At 30.3% G+C, this 23,815-nt stretch overlaps 1 protein-coding gene across 2 annotated transcripts in view; it reads right to left on the reverse strand.

Moving 5' to 3' along the window:
• The window catches only part of LOC130898087 (serine-rich adhesin for platelets), a 264,445-nt gene extending 246,424 nt beyond the window's left edge, over nt 1–18,021 (reverse strand). Inside the window, exon 1 of one of the 2 annotated variants that reach the window (XM_057807134.1) lies at nt 17,568–18,021. In XM_057807134.1, coding sequence (XP_057663117.1) covers nt 17,568–17,856 — 289 coding nt within the window. In that variant the 5' untranslated portion in view covers nt 17,857–18,021. The remainder of the gene's footprint in view (nt 1–17,567) is intronic. The other variant, XM_057807135.1, reaches the window with a different exon arrangement.
• Nucleotides 18,022–23,815: the final 5,794 nt, after the last annotated feature.

Raw genomic sequence — 23,815 nt, forward strand, 5'->3', positions numbered from 1 at the left:
AAAAGAACAAACTGTATAGTTATTTTGAGAGATTTTTTTATTTCAATCGTAAAAATTATGAATAAAAATCGTTACATGGTATTTTCGTCGATTTCCATGATTCATATTAAAAATTTAGGGGTTCATAGTTTCCTGTCTATCAACATCTTGACACTAGATACATATTTTAATCATTCAGAAGGTTTGTTGAATGATTCATTACAAAAACAAATCTTGATTACAATATACAAACAATAGTTAATCGTTAAACGAATTGTATATTTAATTTACACCTGCTACGCATACGATATACGTATATCAACTAACCGCCATGTTTTAGTTTTTTCAACATTACTGACCACACATCATGCAAGACTAACAGCTGCGACTTTTGGGTATCGATTTTTATTCGCTAGATTAGTTAAATTTGCTGTAAAATGCTCTTCAGAAATATCACGTTCAATACAAATAGAATAATCTGATCCAATGTATAAGTATGTTATGCTTAATGAACACCTTAAGACGGTAGGTTTAGCAGAGATTGTAATCTGAAGATTCTATTACATACAGAACGAAAACTGTATCATTTAAACATTCTTTCGAAGTGTGAAACACTCCAGAGCACTATTCCTGGCAGCGTATGAAATTGGCAACCAAGGCTATCCCATATCCTGAGATAGATCATATGTAAACATCAGTAGCCATTGTTAGTGCCACAACAAGATGTCTACATATACAATTATACATTTCGTGATTATTTACCTTGATTACATAGTGTAAAAACAGATAAAAAGTTACAGAAAATCACAATTGTACATACATTCATTTGTATATGAATTATAAACTAATAAATGTGGAGTTTAATAATAAGAGATTAGAGTAGAGTAGAAATTGCAACACTTGAACTAGAATAATTTACATCTAGATTCTAGGTTTTATAATATGAACATATTTCAGTTTACATAGTAGAATTGTTCTGTTGTGTACATTTCGCAGAGGGCAACGCTATTTTGAGCATAAAATCTAACTTCACCATACAAAATTTGCTCACGTTTTTTTTCTGTATATTTCCATTTATTCCAATCATTACGGTTTTATCATTTATATTTTATCTTGATGTTTGCTGTTGAAATTTTCAACATATTTCAAGTAAAATTTCTGTTTTCCTCTAAGCCGAAAAATATTAATACCTGATAGTTACAATTTAGGTTTTACACTATGTAGAAGTTTTTATGATGACGAACATATTTTCGAAATATTAATAATGAAAATGCGGCGAATTTAAACGGTAGTGATGGATTATTCTAGTTCATCATTATTGTGATGTTTGTCCAACGTAATCAGCAAAAAAATATTGAAATACATGTTTTTCTTTTATTTTATCTATTTTTCTTATCAATAACTATCGGAATGAACATTTTTTTATCATTAGTATAGACTTCTATGATAATAGGTAACTATTGAAACTATTTTTATGTTACTAAATTTTAATATAATCATAATTATCATAATAAAACTGCAGATAACTGTAAATTAATTCAATATTCGCACGAATTATTTTCTAATTCAGTTTAAACCGTTCTTGTCGGTTGTTTTATAACCAAAAAATAATTCTTAGAGTTGTAAAAAATGCTGCCAAGCCCCTGCAGCATGTGAAAGAACACATGAATGGGCTTGTCAAATAAACACTCAAGTGAGAAGACTTGAGCTTGAGTTTGGTAGTTAGAAGATTTTACAGGGAGCATTGTTTATATTTAACACTTTACCAAACCACATAAAATAAACAAAAAATATATATATGCTATTGTTTTATTTTCTCTTTGTGAAATAGATGCTTCATTAATTAAAGTGATAGGTATAAGTAAACAGATAAGTTGTTATTTATGCTGAAATAATATAAAGTGTTTAGAATTGGATAAATATTGGAAATTTATAGGGATACTCAAATGAAATTGGGAAGATATTGAATATTTTGTCTATTTGTATTTTGGACATCCGGTTTGATCCAAATTTCAGTTAAAAGATTATTTACTTAAAAAGTTATATTAGAAAAGTTTCGCAAAAATAAACTGTATGTATTATTTGATCAATGGTCAATACACAAGCCAGCAGGTATACAATGCGTTAAAATAAATAAGTTGAATTATCCTTAAAAATTATTCTGCTACTACTATTCAACAAAATTTATCGTTGCATCCTAATAAGTCAGGAATATACCGAGTATAACAAAAAGTATTCGGTAGCAAAGAGTAGGAATATTGATCCTTATTTGAATGCCGTAGGTCTAGAACAGGGGTTTCTAAACTTTGAAGCCTTAGGGCTACAATAATTTTTTCGGTATCTTCCAAGGGCCAAAACAATTTTAATTTTTCTGCCCCGATAATTCCGCGAGTTTATTGAAGAGATTGTAGAAAATGACTTGCCATATTACACTGCTGTACGCTGGTTTAGTTGCGGAAAAGTCCACAAGTGCTTTTTTGAACTTCGAGCAGAGATTTTTTGAATGAGAAGCCTCGCCCTTGTGTCGATGTAGAAAATAGTAAATGGCTGTAGAAATTAGCATTCTATATCGATTTGAAAAATCATATGAACGAACTGAATTTAAGGTTGCAAGGAGAAAATCAGCTTCTTCCTGATTTATACATCAATATCAAGTTCATCCAAGATGAAGTACACAATTCTATAAATATGATTGATCTTAAGCTTAGATTCTTAAGTTGAGTTTTTCACGTCATCAACGTTTTACCTTGCAAGTAAATAAAACTGGGTAATTATTATCATTCTGTGTTCCATTTTCTTCTATTAAACTTACAACAAAATTGATAACAACAGTAAAACATTGGCTGTCGCGGACCCGATTGATGACATTGGTCTTAATCTGTCGAGTGCCGGATTGATGGCCCTGGCGGGCCGGATCTGGCTCGCGGGTCCTAGTTTCGAGACCCCTTATATGCACATAAAACCACTTATACTGCAACCACTGGTTTATAGCGAATCCCTAATAGTCATTACTCAGTCATTATAAAGACCTATACAAATAATTTTAGGTAGCACTGAGGAACAAAGGAAAATATTCGAAATTTTGCTTTTATGCAAATTTATACAGGTCTTCACATCCTATTCAGAATTATAGTCAAGTTCAGCTCTTTTGACACCAGACCAGTTTTCGCATTGTTTACAATTGTTCTTTATTTCTTTTTCTCCTGCATAAGTCTGTTCTCCTAGACTTTTTATATCCAATACAACCTGATTCTCGTCTAGTTTTTGGTCTTTCAGGAAATATTTTCTCGTTAGATCTTCATTATGTCATTATCTCCTATCGTTTTTCCATTCTTTTGATATGTCCGTATCATAGTAAACTTTTTGATTTAGGTCAAATAATAGGTAGTCAATGAAAAAAACACTTTTTTACGAAAAATATTTTTTAGACAAAGTTACTCATTTATTTATTCATAAAAAGTTAGTTAAAAAAATATAAGTATCTAAAACGTTTAGTTATATTTATATTTATCAAAAGAATAAATTTGGTTTGATATAGCTGGTAATGATTTCCAATGAGAATGAAACTCTTGGCACGTTTTTTTATATTCACCTTAATTATTAATGTCACCTTAAAACTGAAATTTGTAACTGGGTTTTCTCAGATATCCACAATTTGATGCTGAAGATTGTTGGAGTTGACGTGTTTGAATACTTCCACCCAACGGGTTTCCGTGTTAACATTTGAATTATTCCATTCTGTTACTTTTTGCGATCAAATTTAATTAGAAATTAATAAAAATTCATCAAAAACTCTATCTTTATTAGTCAATATATTGCTTGTCAATTAATACATCCAGAGATTTTTGAATGACTTCCCATGTAGGGACCTTTTCCAAATCAACTCACTAAAAGATCTCTCCACTGCTCCAGATATTCACGGCTTGTTTTATAAAATTCTGTAGCCGTCCTATTCACAACCTCTTCATCGATATCAGTATCATTTACTTTCAATCTCAACATTAATTGATGGACCATAAATGGTAAAAACTAATTGGTCTGATTTTCCGTTAAATTGTCTTTTAATTTGAAAATTTGAAAAAATGTAGGGGCTTTGATTTCGAAACAAACTAAGCGCACCAGCGCTCGAACGTAAACTTACATCACAATTTTTGGTTGAATGTTTTTTAATTAGGTGAACGTCGTAATAGTTAAATATTTTTTTAGTTTTCAGATTTTCGGTTCAAAATCGTGAAATATGTACAAATACACGTGTTTAAGAATATTTCATTCTTTTAATCTTCAATTTTTGAGAGACAAATAATGTAGCCTGTTATAATGTCATTATACGTTTCCTCTATCAACATTTTTTCGCAAAAGTTCAATTTCTTTTATAAAAAAAATATTCCTGATAGAAATCCGTGGATAACTTTCACATAGGTTGTTATTATTACAGTTTAAAAATGATGTCCACAAATCCAAAACGATTTTATTTTCGTTAATAGGTATATTAATTTAGAAAACATATATATTTATAGTAGGGACAACTTCACTGAGATAGGGCTGAAAGAAAAACAAAACCATATAACCAAACGTTAAATCTAACGTCTCTCATAATTACCCTACTTCCTATATAACCCGTGCGAGCCTCTTTACATGTGTAATACCGGAAGAAGGAGTGCAAAAATGTACGGAAGGGATGTCATGTTACGTCCGTTTTTTGTTGTATAACAATTGGTGAGTAATAAGGCAGTTGGTTTTATTAAGGGAAAGTGGTAAATTGTCGTTTAGTACATTCGTTAAATTTTTATTATTTAAATACTAAAAATTGAAAATTGATATAATATCGTATCTAATCTAGAAACGATTAATTTATTATTGAATTCGTTGACACCGTTAATGATTGATAGCAATCGGAAAGTTATTAAAAATAAATTGAAATATTTTTAGTAGTCAAGGTGACTTCAATAAGAGTTACTTATTTATAAAGTGTACGTTGTAATTTCTTGTGATATTTTAATGTTTCAACGTATGGTATTGTTGAATTGACAAAAAAACGAAATGTTGAAGCAGAATGATTCAGCAAATAAATTTAACAACTGCTCAAATGTTGAGGATATTCATTAAATTCGATTATAAAATATATAAAAAAATTTGATAGTAGGTATTTCTTAAAAGACTATTTTGTTATTTGTTAGAAAGCAAAAACGAATATTTAAATATTTTTTTCTCATCTTATAGTACTGAAAATTAAATAAAGTGCTCTTATAGAATAATAAAACAAGGAAATTCTTCAACGAATTGAAGAGAAAACAATTATTCAAAAAAAAGCTAATATTCTGTGTGATCCCATTCGCACGTATACCTGCTTAAAGTTGAAAATTTCTAAGCTTTTACATGGTTTTTGTTCAAGAATAGTAGTCGTAATTAGGTTATTTGCAATTGATCCCAAGGAGGATTTAAGATATAGGATTTAGATCATGCGACCTGATTTGAAGCGGTAAATGAAGAAAACCTAGATTTTCTATTTCTTCTAAAACCGCCGCAGTTCGACGTATCTCAATAAAAAGGAACTGGGTGCCTAAGGCGTCAGGAAAATGTGGCAATACTACTTGATCCATATACACCGGTCCTGTTATATTTCCATCCACTTAGTATGACCATTAAAACAAATTCCTGACCAGACCATAATTTGCGCAAGGTAACTTTTAGATGCAAGGGCGTCAATGAATTTATTCATATCCGTTATCGTCTATTGTCTGAGACCATAACATCAAAAAGTCTGTGAAAGTCGCTATTATGCCAGTTTTGGTGTTCTAAAACCCAAACGAATCTTTGTTGCCTATGCGCAGGTATCAATGGTATCTGCTATCTTAAATCGGCATTACGGATTCTTCTCATAGAACTCTGAAAGTATTACGAGGATTTCTACAAACAATAGTTCCTAATAACTATTATTGAAGGCGGTTGTTACTCTCCCAGTTCTTCGTCTTTCTGGAATAGATTCGGTTTCCTACAACCTATCAAGCATCCTCGAAATGACACTTTAGGACACATTCAGTCGATTTGCGCCAGCTATATATTAGCCCGTGAAGTATCTTTCTAGCATTATTAAAATTAACAAAACTCTAGGAATTTTATACAGCCGGTTATTATTTTAGTACAATTAAAAATAAGGAATTCTGAATCAATACTTATCAGTTTGAAAAAGTCAAAAGACAATTTTCCAAAAACCAACACCAAAGTAACCTACACATTTTTTTATGATGATATCAACTTTCGAAATACATCGATTTAGAAATAACCTCAATTTTTAAAAAATGTGTATATTTTGATACATATATTAAGAGATTGCTAAATTCTTAATATTTTCAGATTTTTTCTTATGATTAAGATTTTTAGGTATAATATAAAAAATTGTGGAATTCAGAGAAGTATTGATCCTATGGAAATTTCACTGGAGAATTATATTCATCTTTAGTAGTAAAATAAAGTAATTCCTTATTAAACAAGGACTTTTCTTGCCCGCAGAACATACAAGACGTAACTAAAAATAAGCTGAATTATTTTATGATAAACAAATTGAAGAGCTAACAAGAGCTAAAATGTGAATCATTCTTTCAATATATCTTTTATCTACCCTTTCGTGGATGGCGTGCGTCTTTTCGTCTTTTTAGCACTGGAAGACTTTTAACGGCCATAAACTCATGGGTCAAAAGCAACTTATGATACTTCGCATTGTCATGCTGAAGAAGGCTATTGGTTCTTTGCCCAGATCTTTTTCCTCACAAATAGGTTCGCAGTAAGGACTTCACTAAGTTTCCCATCCTTAACTAATACCCTTGTTAACTTTCAAACAGGACATAAACTAACAGTTTTTAGATACAATATTTTGAAATTGATAGATCGCAAGAGGAAGAACGATACAATGAGCAAATAGATCACGCAATCTTGCACTATTAGATGTCACTCAAGGTCTAAGATGAAATCTAAATTCAGCACAAAATGATACATTTTTAGGATTAGCTGAAAATAATGAACGAAAATAAACAGAAATATTTTAATCATTTTATACCCTTTATGCAAATTTACTTCGAACTGTTATCAATTGTATACCTACATATAGAAAAATTCAGCGTCAAAATGAATGTTTATACGAAGGGATTCGAAAAAGGGTTACTGTAAGTGTTCAAATTGATTTCCATTTGGATTGATGCATTTAAGATATAATTTCTCAACGGAGAGACGGGTCCGAAACAACTTATTCCCAAAAATTATATGAAGACTTTAATCCAGAGAAATAATAAAAACCAATGTGTGTTCTTCGGAAATGATTTGTAGATCATAGCATATCTATATTACATTTGCCAAATATAAAATAAAATTGATCCAACCCGAAAAAGTGATATCCAAATTAGGAAGGTACTTGATGTTTCATGTATATCCGAAAAGCCAAACGTAGAAATTTTCATGATTTTACAATAAGTATTTTGCCATATATAGATAGTTTTAACTCGTTGTGGGACACCCTGTATATGTATCAATTAACTTAATCATAGGAATAGGAATAGTTTGAAATAATCGGTTGGAATATTTTATTGTAAATGTTGAATTAAACACATCAATGAGCCTTAAAAATTTGTATAAAAAAATTTCAGTCATATGGGTGATTATTATAGCGGTGGAAAGAAAGCAGCTGATAGGAAGTCGACATAAGGATGTTTTTCAAGGTCTAAAACAAACATGCCAGTGTTATAAAAATAACCACAACACTTATAAGTTATATTTCTTTGAACTGAATAGGGTGAATAATTCCTAATAACTTATATTTTGTTATAAGTACTTGTTAACGATGATATATCTTTAAACTGTGAAAAATTATTGAAGAAACATTAATTTTAGATATTTATAAATCTAACAACGCTTCTTTTCAATAAATACATGTTTTTTGCAAAAACGAAACAAATTCTATTTTGTTAGATAACTATACCAAAAATAAATATGGAATAAGCAAGTAGTAACAACAAAAATTATGCTTTATATCTCCATGGAATGCTTGGAAATATCTTGTTTAGATAGGTATGAGTGCCTATCGGTACTCTCTAATCACTTCCTAGCTAATATGTTTGACATACATCTAAAAACCCGTACATGTATTGAATTTTGTAATGATTTGTATACTCATTATACGAGGGTGGTTCAAATATATACCGGAATTTTTAAATAAACGACCGAAGAATTTAGTGTTGTACAAATGGTTTCACTGGATACGTAGAGAACAGCCGGGACCGCGTACCAGGGTTCCCAACTTAGGGGTTTTCCCACCAAATTTGGAGGGGAAAATGTGGGATAGGATAGTTTCAAGGATATTATATTTTAGCGGTATTTTTAAGGATTTTTATAACTTCAAATATCGATATATAACATTGTAAAGAATAAGTTCCATAACAAAATATCGATTGAAATAATATGAATAAAGAATTTAAAAAAATGATATTGCTAAATGAAGTTTTTTGATTGTTTGAAATTGATTATTTGTTTGATTATTTTTCATTAGTTTTAATATTATTTACTTAGAAATATTTAATTATTCATTTTATAAATAATAAAATTTGTCAGGGGGGATCCCTAGTAAATATGGGGATTTTAGGGGTTTTTGATTGGGGCTTTAGGGAAATAAATAGCCTTAATCTCTAACACCTCTGCTTACCTAATCTTCGCTTAATACTCTTCAATAATGCCCTAATGCCAATTTTCCAATCTTTTCCACATTGTTCTGCAGATAATTCATATGTATATTCGGGTATGAGATTTTGTGTAGAAATAGGAGATAAAATATTAGAGCAAGAAAGGATTGGCAAGGATCTGTGACAAGGATGCTACATCTCTCCTACGTGCAAAACCACTCTCAGTGGAGAAGAAAATGCAGAGGAATTGACATAGAGATTGATATCTTGTACTGAAAAATAATGAAAAATGTGATAGCTATATATATTTTGGCGTAAAATTCAATAAAGAAGGGACACATGACACCGAAATAAAGTCGAAAATAAACAAGACAAAACAGAAGCACATTGATATATAGATTTGAGACGTGGCGATTAAAAGAACAAATGAAAAGGATAATAAAAGCTACAGAAATGAACGCAATGAGAAGGGCATCTAGGACATTAATACTGAATAATGAGAGGTGTAGAAGAGACAGTTATAACATGTATAGAAAGAAAAATAATGTATTTTGTTTTCATATTCCTTATATTAACTTTGTGATTGAACACTGGCCGGCTAATTTCAGAAGTAGGTACCATTACCCTTTTCCCCGGGTTTATTACAGTTTGTAATTGATTTTATTTCTTCCTGGATTTCCTATTTAGTAGAATCCAATATACTTTCTATATTTGCCTCCCCCCTTCTTCTATCGAATCCTCAAATATCTGTACTTCTTCGTCTTTAGTATTAAGCAGTTTATTAAAGTAGTCTATCCATATTTCTATCTTCATGTTTGAGCCCCCCACTTATTCTCCTCTTTCGGTTCTGCAATATGTCGTCATTCCATTTTTTATTTGCTTACCTCTTTCGATTTCTTCCTGGAAGTTTCTATTTTATCATGTAATTTTCTTCCATCTCAGTTAATTTTTTCTTTACATGTTTTTATCTGTCTTCACTTTACTTAAACATTAGAATTCCAATTTCATACAGTATAAATAAACACAAATACGAGCGGGGACTGTATGTTTTGCAATTAAAATATGATACTATAGTTGAACGTAACCATACCGTGACGTTACCTTCCAGAAAAACGATTTCTCCACCTGCTGGTTAATATGATAACCACGATCTGTGTTGAATAATATACTCAATTTTTCCAATTCTCCCAGCACAAGCAAGTCGGTGTTTAAACGAGCAAGGCTGAGAATGGACGGTTCATTATCTCTTTGATATTTCGCCGCGCTATGCCAATAAACATTTTTATTATCGTTCTGGCTAACTTGTCGGTAACGTGCTTGTCAGATTCCTGAATAAGGTACTTTTTGATAAGTTAACGATAACTTGCGGCGTCACATGAACGTGGTCTGTAAAATAACAAAGATGAAGATTGTTTATCTTTGAATACCAAAAAAAGCTTGAATTTGCAAATTCTTTTTATTGGATTATTTAACGTTGATGTTTTCATTAAGATAAACATCTTACTAAGATTTATATTAGCCAGTATAATATTCTTGAGAATGAAAACATTGCTGATATATTAAATTACAAGAATATGAAAAAATAATAATTGTTTACTTGACTCGACTTAGTTTTACTTCGAGATATTAGTTATGATAAAACGTGTAAAAATCGGTTTATTTCATTAATAATGCTCATTTACCAGCTACACTTGATGTGGAAATCTGATTTATCTGCTACAGGAATAATTTTACACATGGATTGCATAAATTGAAATGGTAAAAGCTCTCTAACTGTATTATATTTAGTGTCTTTAAAGTAAAAATTCTGACATTACAGAAAAATATAATTCCCATCACTGTGCTCTAATGTTTTGACTTCAAGAAGAGTGTTATTTATAAGGTCTCATTTTCAAGGCTTGAATATAACAAGTGGAAAATCACGTTTTATGATGAAGATACGAAAAAGATAGTTTTGAAGAATGTACCAGGTAGGATTCGACCTAAAATGAAGTTCTTTTATTTGGTGTGTTATTTTTTACGGAGAGAATGAGATTACTGGGGCAGAATGACTAGGTTTGAAGACTAGCCATTGACTTCCAAAGTGATCACTTCAAAAACTTATCACCCAACCTAACGTTACCTAAAGTCGTGGAATATATTTAAGAGTTGAATTCGAGAGTTCTGACGGTCAGCAAATTGTCGTTAATTCGACGGCACTCTGCAAGCACTGATCACTCTGTACGTCAGTGGCTTAGGTCTTTTTTTCCTTGAAAATTAGGAAAGAAAAAGGTCACAAGAATTCTTCGTCATTAGCAGTTCTCTCGACAAGATGAACGCACAATTTTCTCCAGTTGTTTTTCAGTACAGATTTTTCGGCACCATTTTGATATATTTATCCATATCATTTCCAAATCGTCTAATCACAATTTGATTTGCGGATAAAATATTTGAATATAATTGTACTCCAATCATTTTGTTTATTACAATATTGTTTATTCTCACAAGAGGCCTAACACATTCAACGTTTTCGTCAGTTCTTGACTTGACATTTCCCCTTCAACTGGTACGTCAACGTCTGTCTTCTATAATTCTAGATTCCTGGTCATTGGAAGTTCTAAAAACAAATACACAAAAAAAACTTAGATTCAATTATCAATTTGCCCGCGAAGTTGATTAGCTTATATTCTTGTTTCTCTAACTAGACGTCTCGAAAAACGCGCACGCTGCATACTACACAAAACTCGAAAAATCAACATCTTTTTTGCTAATAGAGATTGAGGGAATTTTTTGAAAAACTTGAACTATATACTTTTAGACTGTTTATGTAGTGATGGATAATTAAAAACTTTTTCATTTCAATGTAAGATGTCATAATACCATAAAAAAATTTTTCCAAAATTTCCCGCTCAGCTGGAAAACGCTTTGGAAATTTCGGACAGCTTTTGGTACCCTACAAAATAGTTGAATAATGGACCATTAAATATTAATAAAGAAATATTGATGTTTACCGAAAATTTCTTTTAAAATTCGATTTTGACAAGGTTTCCCTAAATTCAATTTAAAACAAACTTCATATTCGGATTCAGTGACCTCGAAAACATGAAGATATACTACTTTTAGTCATTAGTACGAATCTGGTCACTTTTGCGTGTTTCTAAGCGTCTTTTTGGGGGGTTACCGCCCGCCTATTTATTATGCTCGGTTTTTGAGGTGTGTTAAATTGCTCAATTTCCATAAGTCTTAAATAGTATATTATATAAATATTTTCACGTACATTATTTTACTATCTCATCCATATTCAATATATATATATATATATATATATATATATATATATATATATATATATATATATATATATATAATTAGTTAAGCAACTGCTTATCTTAATTGATATTCAATTAACACTTATATAATTTATTATTATCATTTATTGATAAGTTGTGCTCAATATGGTCAATACAGGTCAGAATTATGACCAATAGCTGATAAAGTATTTGAAATATTTTTAGAATAGTTTTGAATATTTTTTGTTTAAGTACCTATTTGACAAATTTTTGTCAACTGCTGTTAAGTACTATATTCATTGAACAATTGGGTAAGTAAATATTTTATTACAAACCAGAATTGAGAAACTTAGTAATTTAAGATGTACCTCAGAAGAAGCTTTGAGCAAAACTAGAGCTAGACAGAAATTACTAGGATGTGAAGAAGTATTTTTCAGGGACTTTAAGTGAATGCACGACTGATATCACCGACAGTTGAAAATTGAGAAATCACAAAAGTGAGAACTTTTTTTAAAAATTACTTACTGACAAAGGACATCTGGATTGTGAAATAATTATTCAATAAAGAAGTGCTATGAACAGCCATTAAGTTTAATTTAATACCATCAATAATATTAAAGACATTATTCAGTCTTGCAGCTGATAATTATTAGGAAGGTTCGAAGGGGTATAAGGAGATGTTGGGATCTGGCTTAAAAACATTTGATAATGGTCCTTAACGTAAAACAACTTTGTAATATAAAAGAATAATCGAGGAGCCTTCTCAATTAAGATCCCCTGATCAAACTAACAAAATCGTATAAAAAAATTACTTTTCCACATAAGTACGTTGTACATTTTAATATAATTTCAGTCCACCTCTGTCAATTTGTAATAGACATTTACTAACGAGACTTGAGTAAATCGTTTTAATATACATCCGGTCAGTGTAATTGATATAATTCGACGAGAGGAGAGGTCAAAGCCGTTCTATGATACGCTCGCACTACATGAATGAGATCATATAATGTTGTCTCATTGATAACTTCCAAATAGGCTGATGTTAATTAGATTCCGCATATCATGGACTCTTAAGCGAGGTTCCTCATTACTTTAAACAGCATTATAGGTTAATAAAGACCGTGAAGTTATTGAGTTGTTTTCACAGATGATTTGAAAAAATATGTATGTGAGGAAAGATGTCAAGAATCAGAGTTTACAATATTATTATTATTATAATTAATAATCTTAAACACGCAAGATAAATAATTTAACTGAAAGGGAAGAAAATGAGATATATTAACATTTCTTCTAATACTTCTAATTCATATTTGAGAAAGGATGTTCTATCTAATGTTTTTTAATAAAGCTTTGTAACTTCTTTTTTTTTCAAAGAATAATATTCACAAATTGGCCATAACTTCTACAAATTTCTCTTTGCTTGTACTATGTTTGTGAACATGTGCTAGTACATTCTTCACGAACATGGTATTTTTCGCTTCCATTATTAATCTGAAGGATCTGTTCAAATAGAGGTAACTCCATAGGAAACATTTTCTGCAAATGAATATTATTATAAATTATATATTCCATATATTCTCACAAGTTCTCATAGAAGGTTGGTCACAACTTTTGGAAATTGCTTTCAGCAAGTGCAATTCTGAATAGTTCTCACACCCCTAAGTAAACTGAAACATTCTTCAAAAAAGATCAAATCTAAAATATGCCTTAGGATGAAGTACCGAAAAAGTTCAACTTTAGGAAAAATTTAGCTTAAAACTGAACTTTTGATTGTTGTAAATTGAACCCAAACCACTAAATTGGTATTAACAAAAATGAGACTAAATGGTACAAGGATGGCTCCAAAACAGAAAACAGAACTGGAATATGACTTTATGGGTCAAGAACCAAACACTCTGAAAGCTTAGCAATACATCAAATTTTTTTCAACTAGAAATAAATAAATTATCGCCAATAGGAATTATCTGATAACCCTCTAGACATTAGAACTCTGAGCTATCATAAGATCCAAGCTGCTCTGGGAATTCCTCGACAAGTAAATGACCTAGGTAAGAAGAATAATAAGTTACCCTTCAATGTGTTACAGAACACACTGGAGTGGGGGGAAATGAAATAAACAACACACTTGCTAAAATAGGGGCAGATAAACCCTTATAGGACCTAAGCCTTTTTGTGAAATTATCAATACATCCGCCCTGTATATTATCATGTTCAAACTTGGTTAGGAAATGATTTAGAACCCCAGAGGTAGGATTGGATTCTGCATCAATAATTCTTGGTATGTACGGACGAGACTAACGGTCGACCGTTATTCGATGTATATAAAAAAATATTTCGCATAAAAAATGTAGACAATTCCATTGTCTTCAAGATTTGAAATAAAATTAAATAGCATTCAATCCACAAAACACGAAATATTAACTATTTTTGTGACTTTTGATTAAGACACGAAACTAACTTTTAGATTGATAAAATGAAGGTTTATACGAGTTTCAGGTTATTATCTCTGATTTCGAGGTGAAGAGATTAATATGATTGGACTGTATCGTATAAAGATATCTGTTGGATTACTGGGTCTGAAGGTTCAATTAAAATGATAGTACTATATAAAATAAATCAAAGTTTTACTTCTTAATTACAATTTCATTGAGCTAAAGCTGAAATTAAACAGAATTGTTATTTTGGAGTAAACTAGATTCATAAAATATTTTTCATATGAAACATTTACATTTTTCTATAATAAACTATGCTCAAATAACAATAATTTTCTCAATGGATAGTCAACTCTAGGTATTTCTCTTATTTTCAGAACAGTAGGTAGTGTTAAGTTGTAAAGATAACATAGATAAAAATGTGTCCGTCTTTCGTGTCTGTTATATTGGCTGTGAAACATATTTCTGAGAAAGCAGTGGACGAGAAACTTTTTATTGACTAAAAATATACTAGTTTTTAGAAATAGTAAGTTTTTTATGAATATGAAAGAGAATATTTCCAACTGAAAAATTAAAATTTTGCTTTATAAAAAAACGGATATATGATATATGATATATATATATATATATATATATATATATATATATATATATATATATATATATATATCTCACATAAATTTTTTATTACATTTTTAAAATTAAAAATTCAAATCACTTATTAAGCATAAGGTTGTAAATACCCAAGTAAAGTTGTTAAATAATAATAAAGTATTTAAATTTATTTTATTAGACTCAGTAATTCATTTGGCAAAAATACAAGTTTGCAAAAGCAGTTTGCATTAGCCAAGGCATAGAAGAATAAAATATCAAGCAATATCAGTATTGAAAAGTGTCAAGTTTCATTTTCCCTATTAGAAACGATAAATATACAACATCAAAAAAGTAAATATTAATGATAGCTTTTTGGGAAGAATTTGAAAATGCAATAAAAAACAGCGCATCACTTAGAGGCTTACACTAGAAGGATAATAAAGCAAACTAAGTGAAGATACTTTGCATAAAATCATAAAAAATATCTACATGGAAAAAACGTAAAATCATTCATCTTGCTCTTACCAGAAAGTTTGACCTGATAACAGTAATTAAGGGCTACAGCAACCACTGTTGAAAAGGTATAGGTTAATCAGATAGGAATGGGGAATCAAATGCTCCATTTTGAAAAGACTAAAGAGTAGGTTTATATATGTCAAATATGTACAAGATTAATGAAATTGGAAACAGTTTTAGGTCTCAATAGTTGGAAATAGCCATGATATCATCCCATTAAACTTGTTTGGGAGTCTATAAGACAATAAGCACAAAAAATTTTTTTTTTAAATTGGAAATGTAGCAATAGATCAAATTATTATCATTAATCTTGATAAATATTACATTTTTGAAGATGATAATTTAGTAAAGAAAACAGTGAACTCGATGATAGTGATTTATAGAAATTGAATGTGCATAACAGATCTTAAACAGTTCACGGAAACCCGTTTGCGTCTAGGAAAGGGCAAAGTTTCTCAGAAAACTTGTAGTAGATGGCAAGGTATATAACATATGATATTGTGAAAAGGCTTAATGCCCTGAAGATTTTTCAATTACAAATGTCATTCAATGTTAACACATCCCTAATTATAACTACCCTTTTAACAGAAGGTAGAACTAAAATATCGACTATTGATCTACACTTTCATTTATCTTGTGGACCAAGAAACTATCAGTAAAGTAGTAATATTCAATTTTTTCAATTTCCTATTTCTTAGACTTTTTTATATGTTTATGTTTTTAAATTGTCTTCATTTTAGATCTCTTCCGTCATAAAATTAGTTTTTTTTTTAATAATTTTTGGAAGATAGATAAAGACTAAAAGTAGTCGAACTGTAAAAATTTTTATCTATCTTTCAAAAATTATTAAAAACAAATAATTTTATAACAGAAGAAATCTGAAATCAAAAGGATTTAAAAACAAAAATTAATCAATTTACATGATAAAATTACTTTTATTATATTTATTATAATCATTTTTGATTAATGCTAACAAAATCTTTTTGGCTGCTAAACTATTTTGGCTTTATTTACATATATCTTATAAATTTAAATATGTGACGACACTGAGGCGCGAAAGACTAAGCATCTACCATCTTCATTTTTACAGTCTCTGCATTCATCTTATCCAAAGGACCGTAAAGCGAGACAGTGTTACCTGATCGAACCATTGTATAAAAGAGAAAAAAAAACAACCTTCAAGGGCATCCAGAACACACTACGGATTGAAGGAAGCGGCAAGGAGTGAGTAAAAGAAAGGGGAAGTAACACGAGAATGAGAGAGAAGGAAGAATAGAACAATCGTATTGTAATGGGTTCATAAAGTTAATTGTTGAGGTTTGATTAATGGAAGGCAGGTATGTTGAATAAGGACAAGAGGGGTTAGATGTGGTACGAGGGTTTGTTATTAGGCGGCGTTTTTATTTGGATTTTAAGCTAATCTCGTACTGTATGGTAAGTATGTAATTTCATAACATATAACCTTTCAAACTGAGTATTCTATACATATGTATATGTAGTTCAAAATAATTATTTCAATACATATAAATGGTAAAAAATGAGCAGCTATCAACTTTTTTATAAAATAATTGATAAATATTGTTTACTTATAAAAACAGTAAACAAATATTGATAAATGCCCTAGTTTATTGTAGTGTTGATATTATTAATGTACCTCAGCGAATTTTAGACAAAACTAGATTGTAATTATCAATATAGAAGATTTACCAATTTACCACATTAAGATCATTTAAAAATAGAACTTCTCATATACATCAAGCAAGTTCAATGTTCAATCATTTAAAACAAATTCAACTGTAGTGTGTATTGTAATTTGACAAAATAACACTTTTGTTTGTTTTATAAAAAGCATGACCTAAGAAAAAAAGTTTCTATGTACCAAAAATATTTGCAATAAAATTTGTATTCCTTGTGCGAAATTTATCGTCCTATCTGTTAAACACTAACAATTTTAAACGAAAATTTTATCAGATAGTTTAAATATTTATTACCGATTCAATATGCCTCGTATTTAGGGAACATACTTCATAAATTATACGATTTGTTGTCGATTTAAAGCCTTAAATATTAAATAAACTTTCTGTCCCTACCACAAAAACATTAATACTTACGCACTGTAACCTCCTTTGGATCAAACTTCTCCACAGTTCCCTCCATCTCTTTAATTCTAACCTTGAGATTTTCTGATCTCTTTTTAATATCTTCCAATTGTTGTCCCAAATCATCGAAAATATCATTAGCCGCCAATAACAACGAAGCAAGTTGTCGGAGGGCATTACACAATGTGTTATTGGCAACGGCTTCCAATTCGAAATCACCGATTTTAGGATGGCCATCGTCGTCAAAAAGTTGAGCTCTGCTCAAAAATTTGGGCTCGACAAACCGCTGCACGAAGGGCATCACACAAAACACTAAAACACACTTCTTTCACACACAATCACTGTCTCATTTTTGTCACATGGCGATGTTTTTTGTACCGTTGAAAATACGCGCTAAACCGCGCGCGTTCTACCTCTCCTCTACCTGCAAGAGCCGACGAACAATTGAAGAACGAACCGGTAAGTTGATCGTTCGCGCTGTTTGAATTTTCTCTTGCGTTCGAATGCAAGCAAAACTTCAGAGTAGTAACGTCTCGCCATCTTTACAGGAAAAGCCGAACTAAGCCATGTGAACTTACAGAAGTTTACTCATAGGTAACGAAGAATTATTCTTAAATAATCAGATTATCCTTTCGTTTAGAAATCATATATTATTTATATATTTCTTCTTTCTTATATAAAAATTAATTGCTAAAAATACTTTGAAAAAAAAATCTGTGTTGACAGTGGGTTTGATTTCAAATTGCAATTTAGACTTTCAACTATTAAATACCTCATTTATTTGTACTAGCATTTAATTGAGACCCGTAAAAGAGGAATAAGTCAGTTTATGTAAAGTTTTATAGTGCTTATGACCCCGCATACACATCAGAAATAACCAAATTCAACCATAACTAAGAAACAACATCAACAAATCTCGATACTGCTGAAACTTGAAACAATGAAAGAGAAACGAAATTGTTGTTATCATGCAAATTACATTTGTATATAGGAACAAGATTTTGTTTTGTGAAGTGCTATTTCAAATCGGTACGAATAAATCGCCAAGGACAAAGACAAGACAAAAAACTTTATAAATAGTTTCCAGCGCGAACTCTAAACTGGAACAACATAACGTGAATGACAGCGTCAGCGTGGGCGCGAAAGTTAGAGATTGTTAATAAACCCAACTTTAAATGGAAAGAAGGCCTGGGATTACCGTTTTCTTGTCAGGAGAACATATCGTTATAAAGATATATATAGGAGCATCGAAACTATTTCAATTTTTGCTCTACCAGTTCTAGGTGCTGTTATCCTAGTATAGAATAAGTACTAGTGCTACGAATGATGCTCAAAATTGTATGTTATTTTTGTCTTTCTGTTTGAGGATGTCAAACCTTCTTATATCATAATGGTATCCTGTTCAGAGTTTGTTAAGTTAAACCATTGGATGATGTGCATCGTCCAAATTCGTTTCTTGGCTTGGCTTGGTTCTTTTTTATCAACTTAATTTTATTATATAAAAAAGTAAAGAAGTTATCATATTCAGCTGTACAATTGTATAAAAAAATTGATTTACCATAAGGACTAAAAATATGTACTAAAAATTATTTGGAGATGGAGCTGTTTCAAAAAGAAAAAGAAGAATCTTACAATTGTACTATACTAATAATAGAATCAAACATCATTGCCGGCTTATACAATTTTTGTAACAGAGAATTCTAACAAAAATTTTGCTAAATTTTATCATTTATAATTGATGATAAGAGTCTATTAATTATAACGTTCCGTTTATGCTATCCTGACAATCGATTTACTGTACTTCATGTGACACATTTCTAATAGTCTATAATTATTATAGTAATTTTTAGTGAGAAACAATATATTCAATAATAATATTCATTAATACCTCTAACATATTGGATGGGATTATAAGATATAGAACTATTTGAATATAGAAAAAGTTTGATAATGACGTTTTTGAATTGTAAAAACTATGTATTGATACTATTGATACTTATGAAATAATATATATTATACCTAGTTGTGATAAATAATAATATATATCTATCTTATAAGTAATTAATAATCTTGGTATCACTGAAACATATATCCGATTAGGCAAACAGAAAATGTGTAGAGACTTAACAATGTTGAATTGAGTTGTAGTTTTCAATAAACCTCATCGTTTCATAGTATCCTGTTCTAAAGAACGTATTCTAGGATAAATTCAAAACTGCTATGCGGATTCCTACCATTCCTGAAATAACTAGGAATGCAATAGTTGATTTTAGTAGATGAAACTGAATGAGTAAATGAATAAAATAGTAAAATTTGTTTTTTTTCCATGATAGAACAATATATTATTATGAATTAATTTAATATTTTTAAATATATAAGAGAGAGAGAGATGGAGAGATATATGTATGTAGTGAATAATGAAGTCCTTAATGTTTGTGTTTTAGTAGTTCAACATTAAGTAAAATACTTGGACTTCCGAACACACAGCAGCTTTTCTATTCTCCTGATCTGATCTACACGTTGTCAGGTCTTTTAATACAAGTTTAGTAAACAAAGCAAATGATAAAAGAAAGGCTGGTTGTAGTTTTTGTATCGAACAAGACTTTAACTCCAGATTTAAAAAGTAAAAATATATTTTAAATAATTTAAAGCCAATGATTTTCAAATCTTAATAGAAATTGAATATAATATACACCAAGTGCGGGTAGTAGCCTCTTCGAATGTATATATTCCTGACTGTAGGACCGTAACGTTTCGACTGCTTTATATGAGCTCCGCGATCAGGTGCGAAATTGTGATTGATCAACCAACATACATCTACAAGGTCAGGAATTGGTAATAAAAGGCAGTTGGCCTTATTAATTTGAAAATTTTAGCACCTCGTTTGCGAAAAAAATAAAAATTTCCACACCATTGAAAAGAATTCGCTGATAATTGGTCAATTGGATAAATAAATATTTGGTCAGTATTAATTTTTTATATTAGAAATATTTTATTTACATACATACTTACAATCCTAATTAATTTCTTAAATTTATTTATTATAATTTAAGTTTTTAACTCTAGCTTTATGTTATATTGTAAAACTCTAGCTTACTGAATAATTTTCAAATAGAAGAAAAAAAATTGAAATGAAATGATGCAGAAGTTTCTGGAATAGCTCAAACAGACCTGTGCTATGATGAGAACGCTCAGTCATATGACAATTGGCGAAATAGAGGAAAGTAAAAAAACAATGATTTCACAAAGCCAATTGTAGATGTTTTATTTTAAATGCGAAAGATTGTAATAACATGCCAAACAGTGATTTGTAAGCCCCCTCCCCCTCCCTCTCACTGTTAAGAAAAAATACTCGATATACTGACCGATACGACCAGTACTCAGTAGAAATCATAGATCAACCACAAGCAATCCTTTGAACGTCAATTAACATTACTAAAAAATTCAGTTAAATAGTAAAGAACTAATCATACAAAAACGTAAGTACTCACTGCCCTGATACAATTAACCGGCTAAAAGTCTGCGCGTTATGACAATGACAACTCATTCATTTTTTTTTTCAATATTATTTTAAAATAACCAATAGCATAATAGGCTGACCAAATTATCAGCGAATTCTTCTCGATCGCTCATAAGAAGAATTTCTTAATTCGGGAATTCCTGCGCTTCATATAGCGTAAATGCTAACAGTGTTCTTTAGGGTCTAGACATACTCATTCTAAAATTACTGTAAGACATACATGATAAAAAAGTAAATATTATTTGACTTTTCATATGGACAAAACTGCAATTTTTTTGAAATAATAGATATAACGTAAACTTATTGAAGTATAGGCCAGCGGAATCTTCTGATAGAACAAGAAGAGTCGAATCACGATTTAAAGCTGTCGAAACATTACTGTTTCATTATCAGGACTACATACTTTGTCAGAGGTACATTTTCACTAATTTAGTTGGTTGAATTTTACAAAGATATATGAAATGGATATTACTGCTTGTTATTCATGATATCCTATTAGTAGCAGTGGAGGATTTCGTCAATTTCGAGTGATATTTTCAGGCAAAGGAGGAGGATCCCTGGGTTTGATAGACATAAATTTTTTATATGCTCTCAATTTCGGTCGCTTCCACATCTACTGACAGTACAATATTCAGCTCAATATGTACAATATGGGTACCGACAACGTACACCAATCGTTAAAGACTAAATACATTTAACAAATATTGCAGTAACGTTTTCCATCTGCAACCATGCTCATATTGCCTTTTGATTTAGCATTAAGATTTGAGGTAGAAGTAAGTATCCTGTATTAGTTAGTTAAAATTATATTAAAGGAAACAACGTATGAAATAATACGATTTATATTTGCCTTATGATTTTTCATATTCAGTATTTAAAATGATGTTATAATCTTTTTATCCTTTACAAATCTGCAATCCTGATAAGAATCAGGAATGTTTCGCTCTTGTTGGCGACAACAACCGATAGAAAAAATGTATCGAATTCAAAATTCTTCTTTCTTCTCTTACTTACTTACCATTACTCGGCTAAAATACTTGACATAAATTCATCCAATGACAAATGAAGTAGGTAAATTTCAATTTATTATATTAAAATAATCGAACTCATTTTCACTATCTAAACATGAATATTTTCAAATTAAATATCAGTTATTATATATATACTGTATATACCGTAAAGGCGGAATTTAAAATTGACTTTTTACTTTTTAAGAAAAGACTATTTGATTGATCAGTAAAAGAATAAACATGGCGGTTTAAGGACAGTTTTTGAGTTCTTCGTGTTGTTTCGAGAACGAAAGTTTTCACTTTTTTTATCAGGAACACATACGAGCATGAAGTGAATGTCTCTACTAGAATGTGTGAACGATTATCTAATCACATGGTAACGAGATTCTCATTTGAATTATTTTGTCGTCTAGGGTAACTCAAATTTATACAAATATACAGTTACTTTCAATATTACCTATTGTATTAAAAATAAATTAACCAATACAGGTAAAAATAATAACAATGTTTGATTTTGATTGTGCAAGGTGATGCTGAATAATTGAGATTGAACACATGATTTTCAGTTAATTGAAAATTTGGAATATACATTATAATAATCAATAATCATGTGGCGGCCATGCCATGGGTCCTTTCATTTAAAAATGTTTTAAACCTAGACACTTTGCATGATATGGAACTATCTTATTCGAAATGAATGGAACAAACACGCGATTCATATGGGAACAATATCATAATTAGGAAATTATATTAGGTTAGTTCCAACCCATCAAAAAACGATTCTGCGCAATAGAGATTACGTGTTCCAACCGGAAGGTTACTGTTATACGAACGATTCTTATTTATGTTCCAACCGACTTAGGTATCGATTGTGAACCGTTTCCGGAACGGTCTTTTCGATACTTGATTGATAGCAAGTAGTTTTACATGCATAGCCGGAGATTGCGCAGAAAATATCTATAAACGCTTTCGATAACTGTTCCAAGTACGGTCTCGACAAGCAGGCTGGAACAAACCTATTATTAGGGATAGAGATCGGTAGACAAAACATCGATGTTTTGAAAAAAACAAAAAAGGAAGAAAAAAACAACTAAGATCATATTTTTACGAAAATATGAAAGAAATGTTGTAAATTAACTGATTTTGCGTAATAGCTGGTAGGTAAATACAAGTTTTTGTTTCTCTAAAATTAATTGGTAAAGAAAATCTCGAAATTAATTTTCGAAACCCAGTTATTTTTAATGTGTATTTAGCCGTATCACCTAATTAAAAATCATTGGTAATTTTTCACAAAAATAATTAGGAGAAAAACAAGGTAATGAGCTACAAAACAAACTTTATTAAAAATAAATTTTACAATTTAAGTTGTAATAATAATTAAAAACAATTTAGAACAATTGATCAATTAATATTAAAAAGATAAAAATTTTGAAATAAAAATATTGGGTATTAAATTTCCCCAAATTTGTCATCTAGTTCATGCAGCAAAATAAGTTTCGAAGCCATATCTTCTGAGAGGCGATTTCTGAGACAGTTCAAAATCAGACCTGTTTGGGAGAATAGACGCTCAGATGGAACGGAAGTGGCGATTACAGGCACATATTTGAATAGTACTTGAAAAATAGTACAGTAAGTGTCCTTCATCGTTTTCCAGAAAGCCAGAGGGTTCTGCTGAATCTTCTCGTTTGGGGAATTTAAGTATAGCGAAAGTTCTTCGGGCATTGATTTAT

This window comes from Diorhabda carinulata, chromosome 9, assembly GCF_026250575.1.
Source record: "Diorhabda carinulata isolate Delta chromosome 9, icDioCari1.1, whole genome shotgun sequence".
Taxonomy (NCBI): domain Eukaryota; kingdom Metazoa; phylum Arthropoda; class Insecta; order Coleoptera; family Chrysomelidae; genus Diorhabda; species Diorhabda carinulata.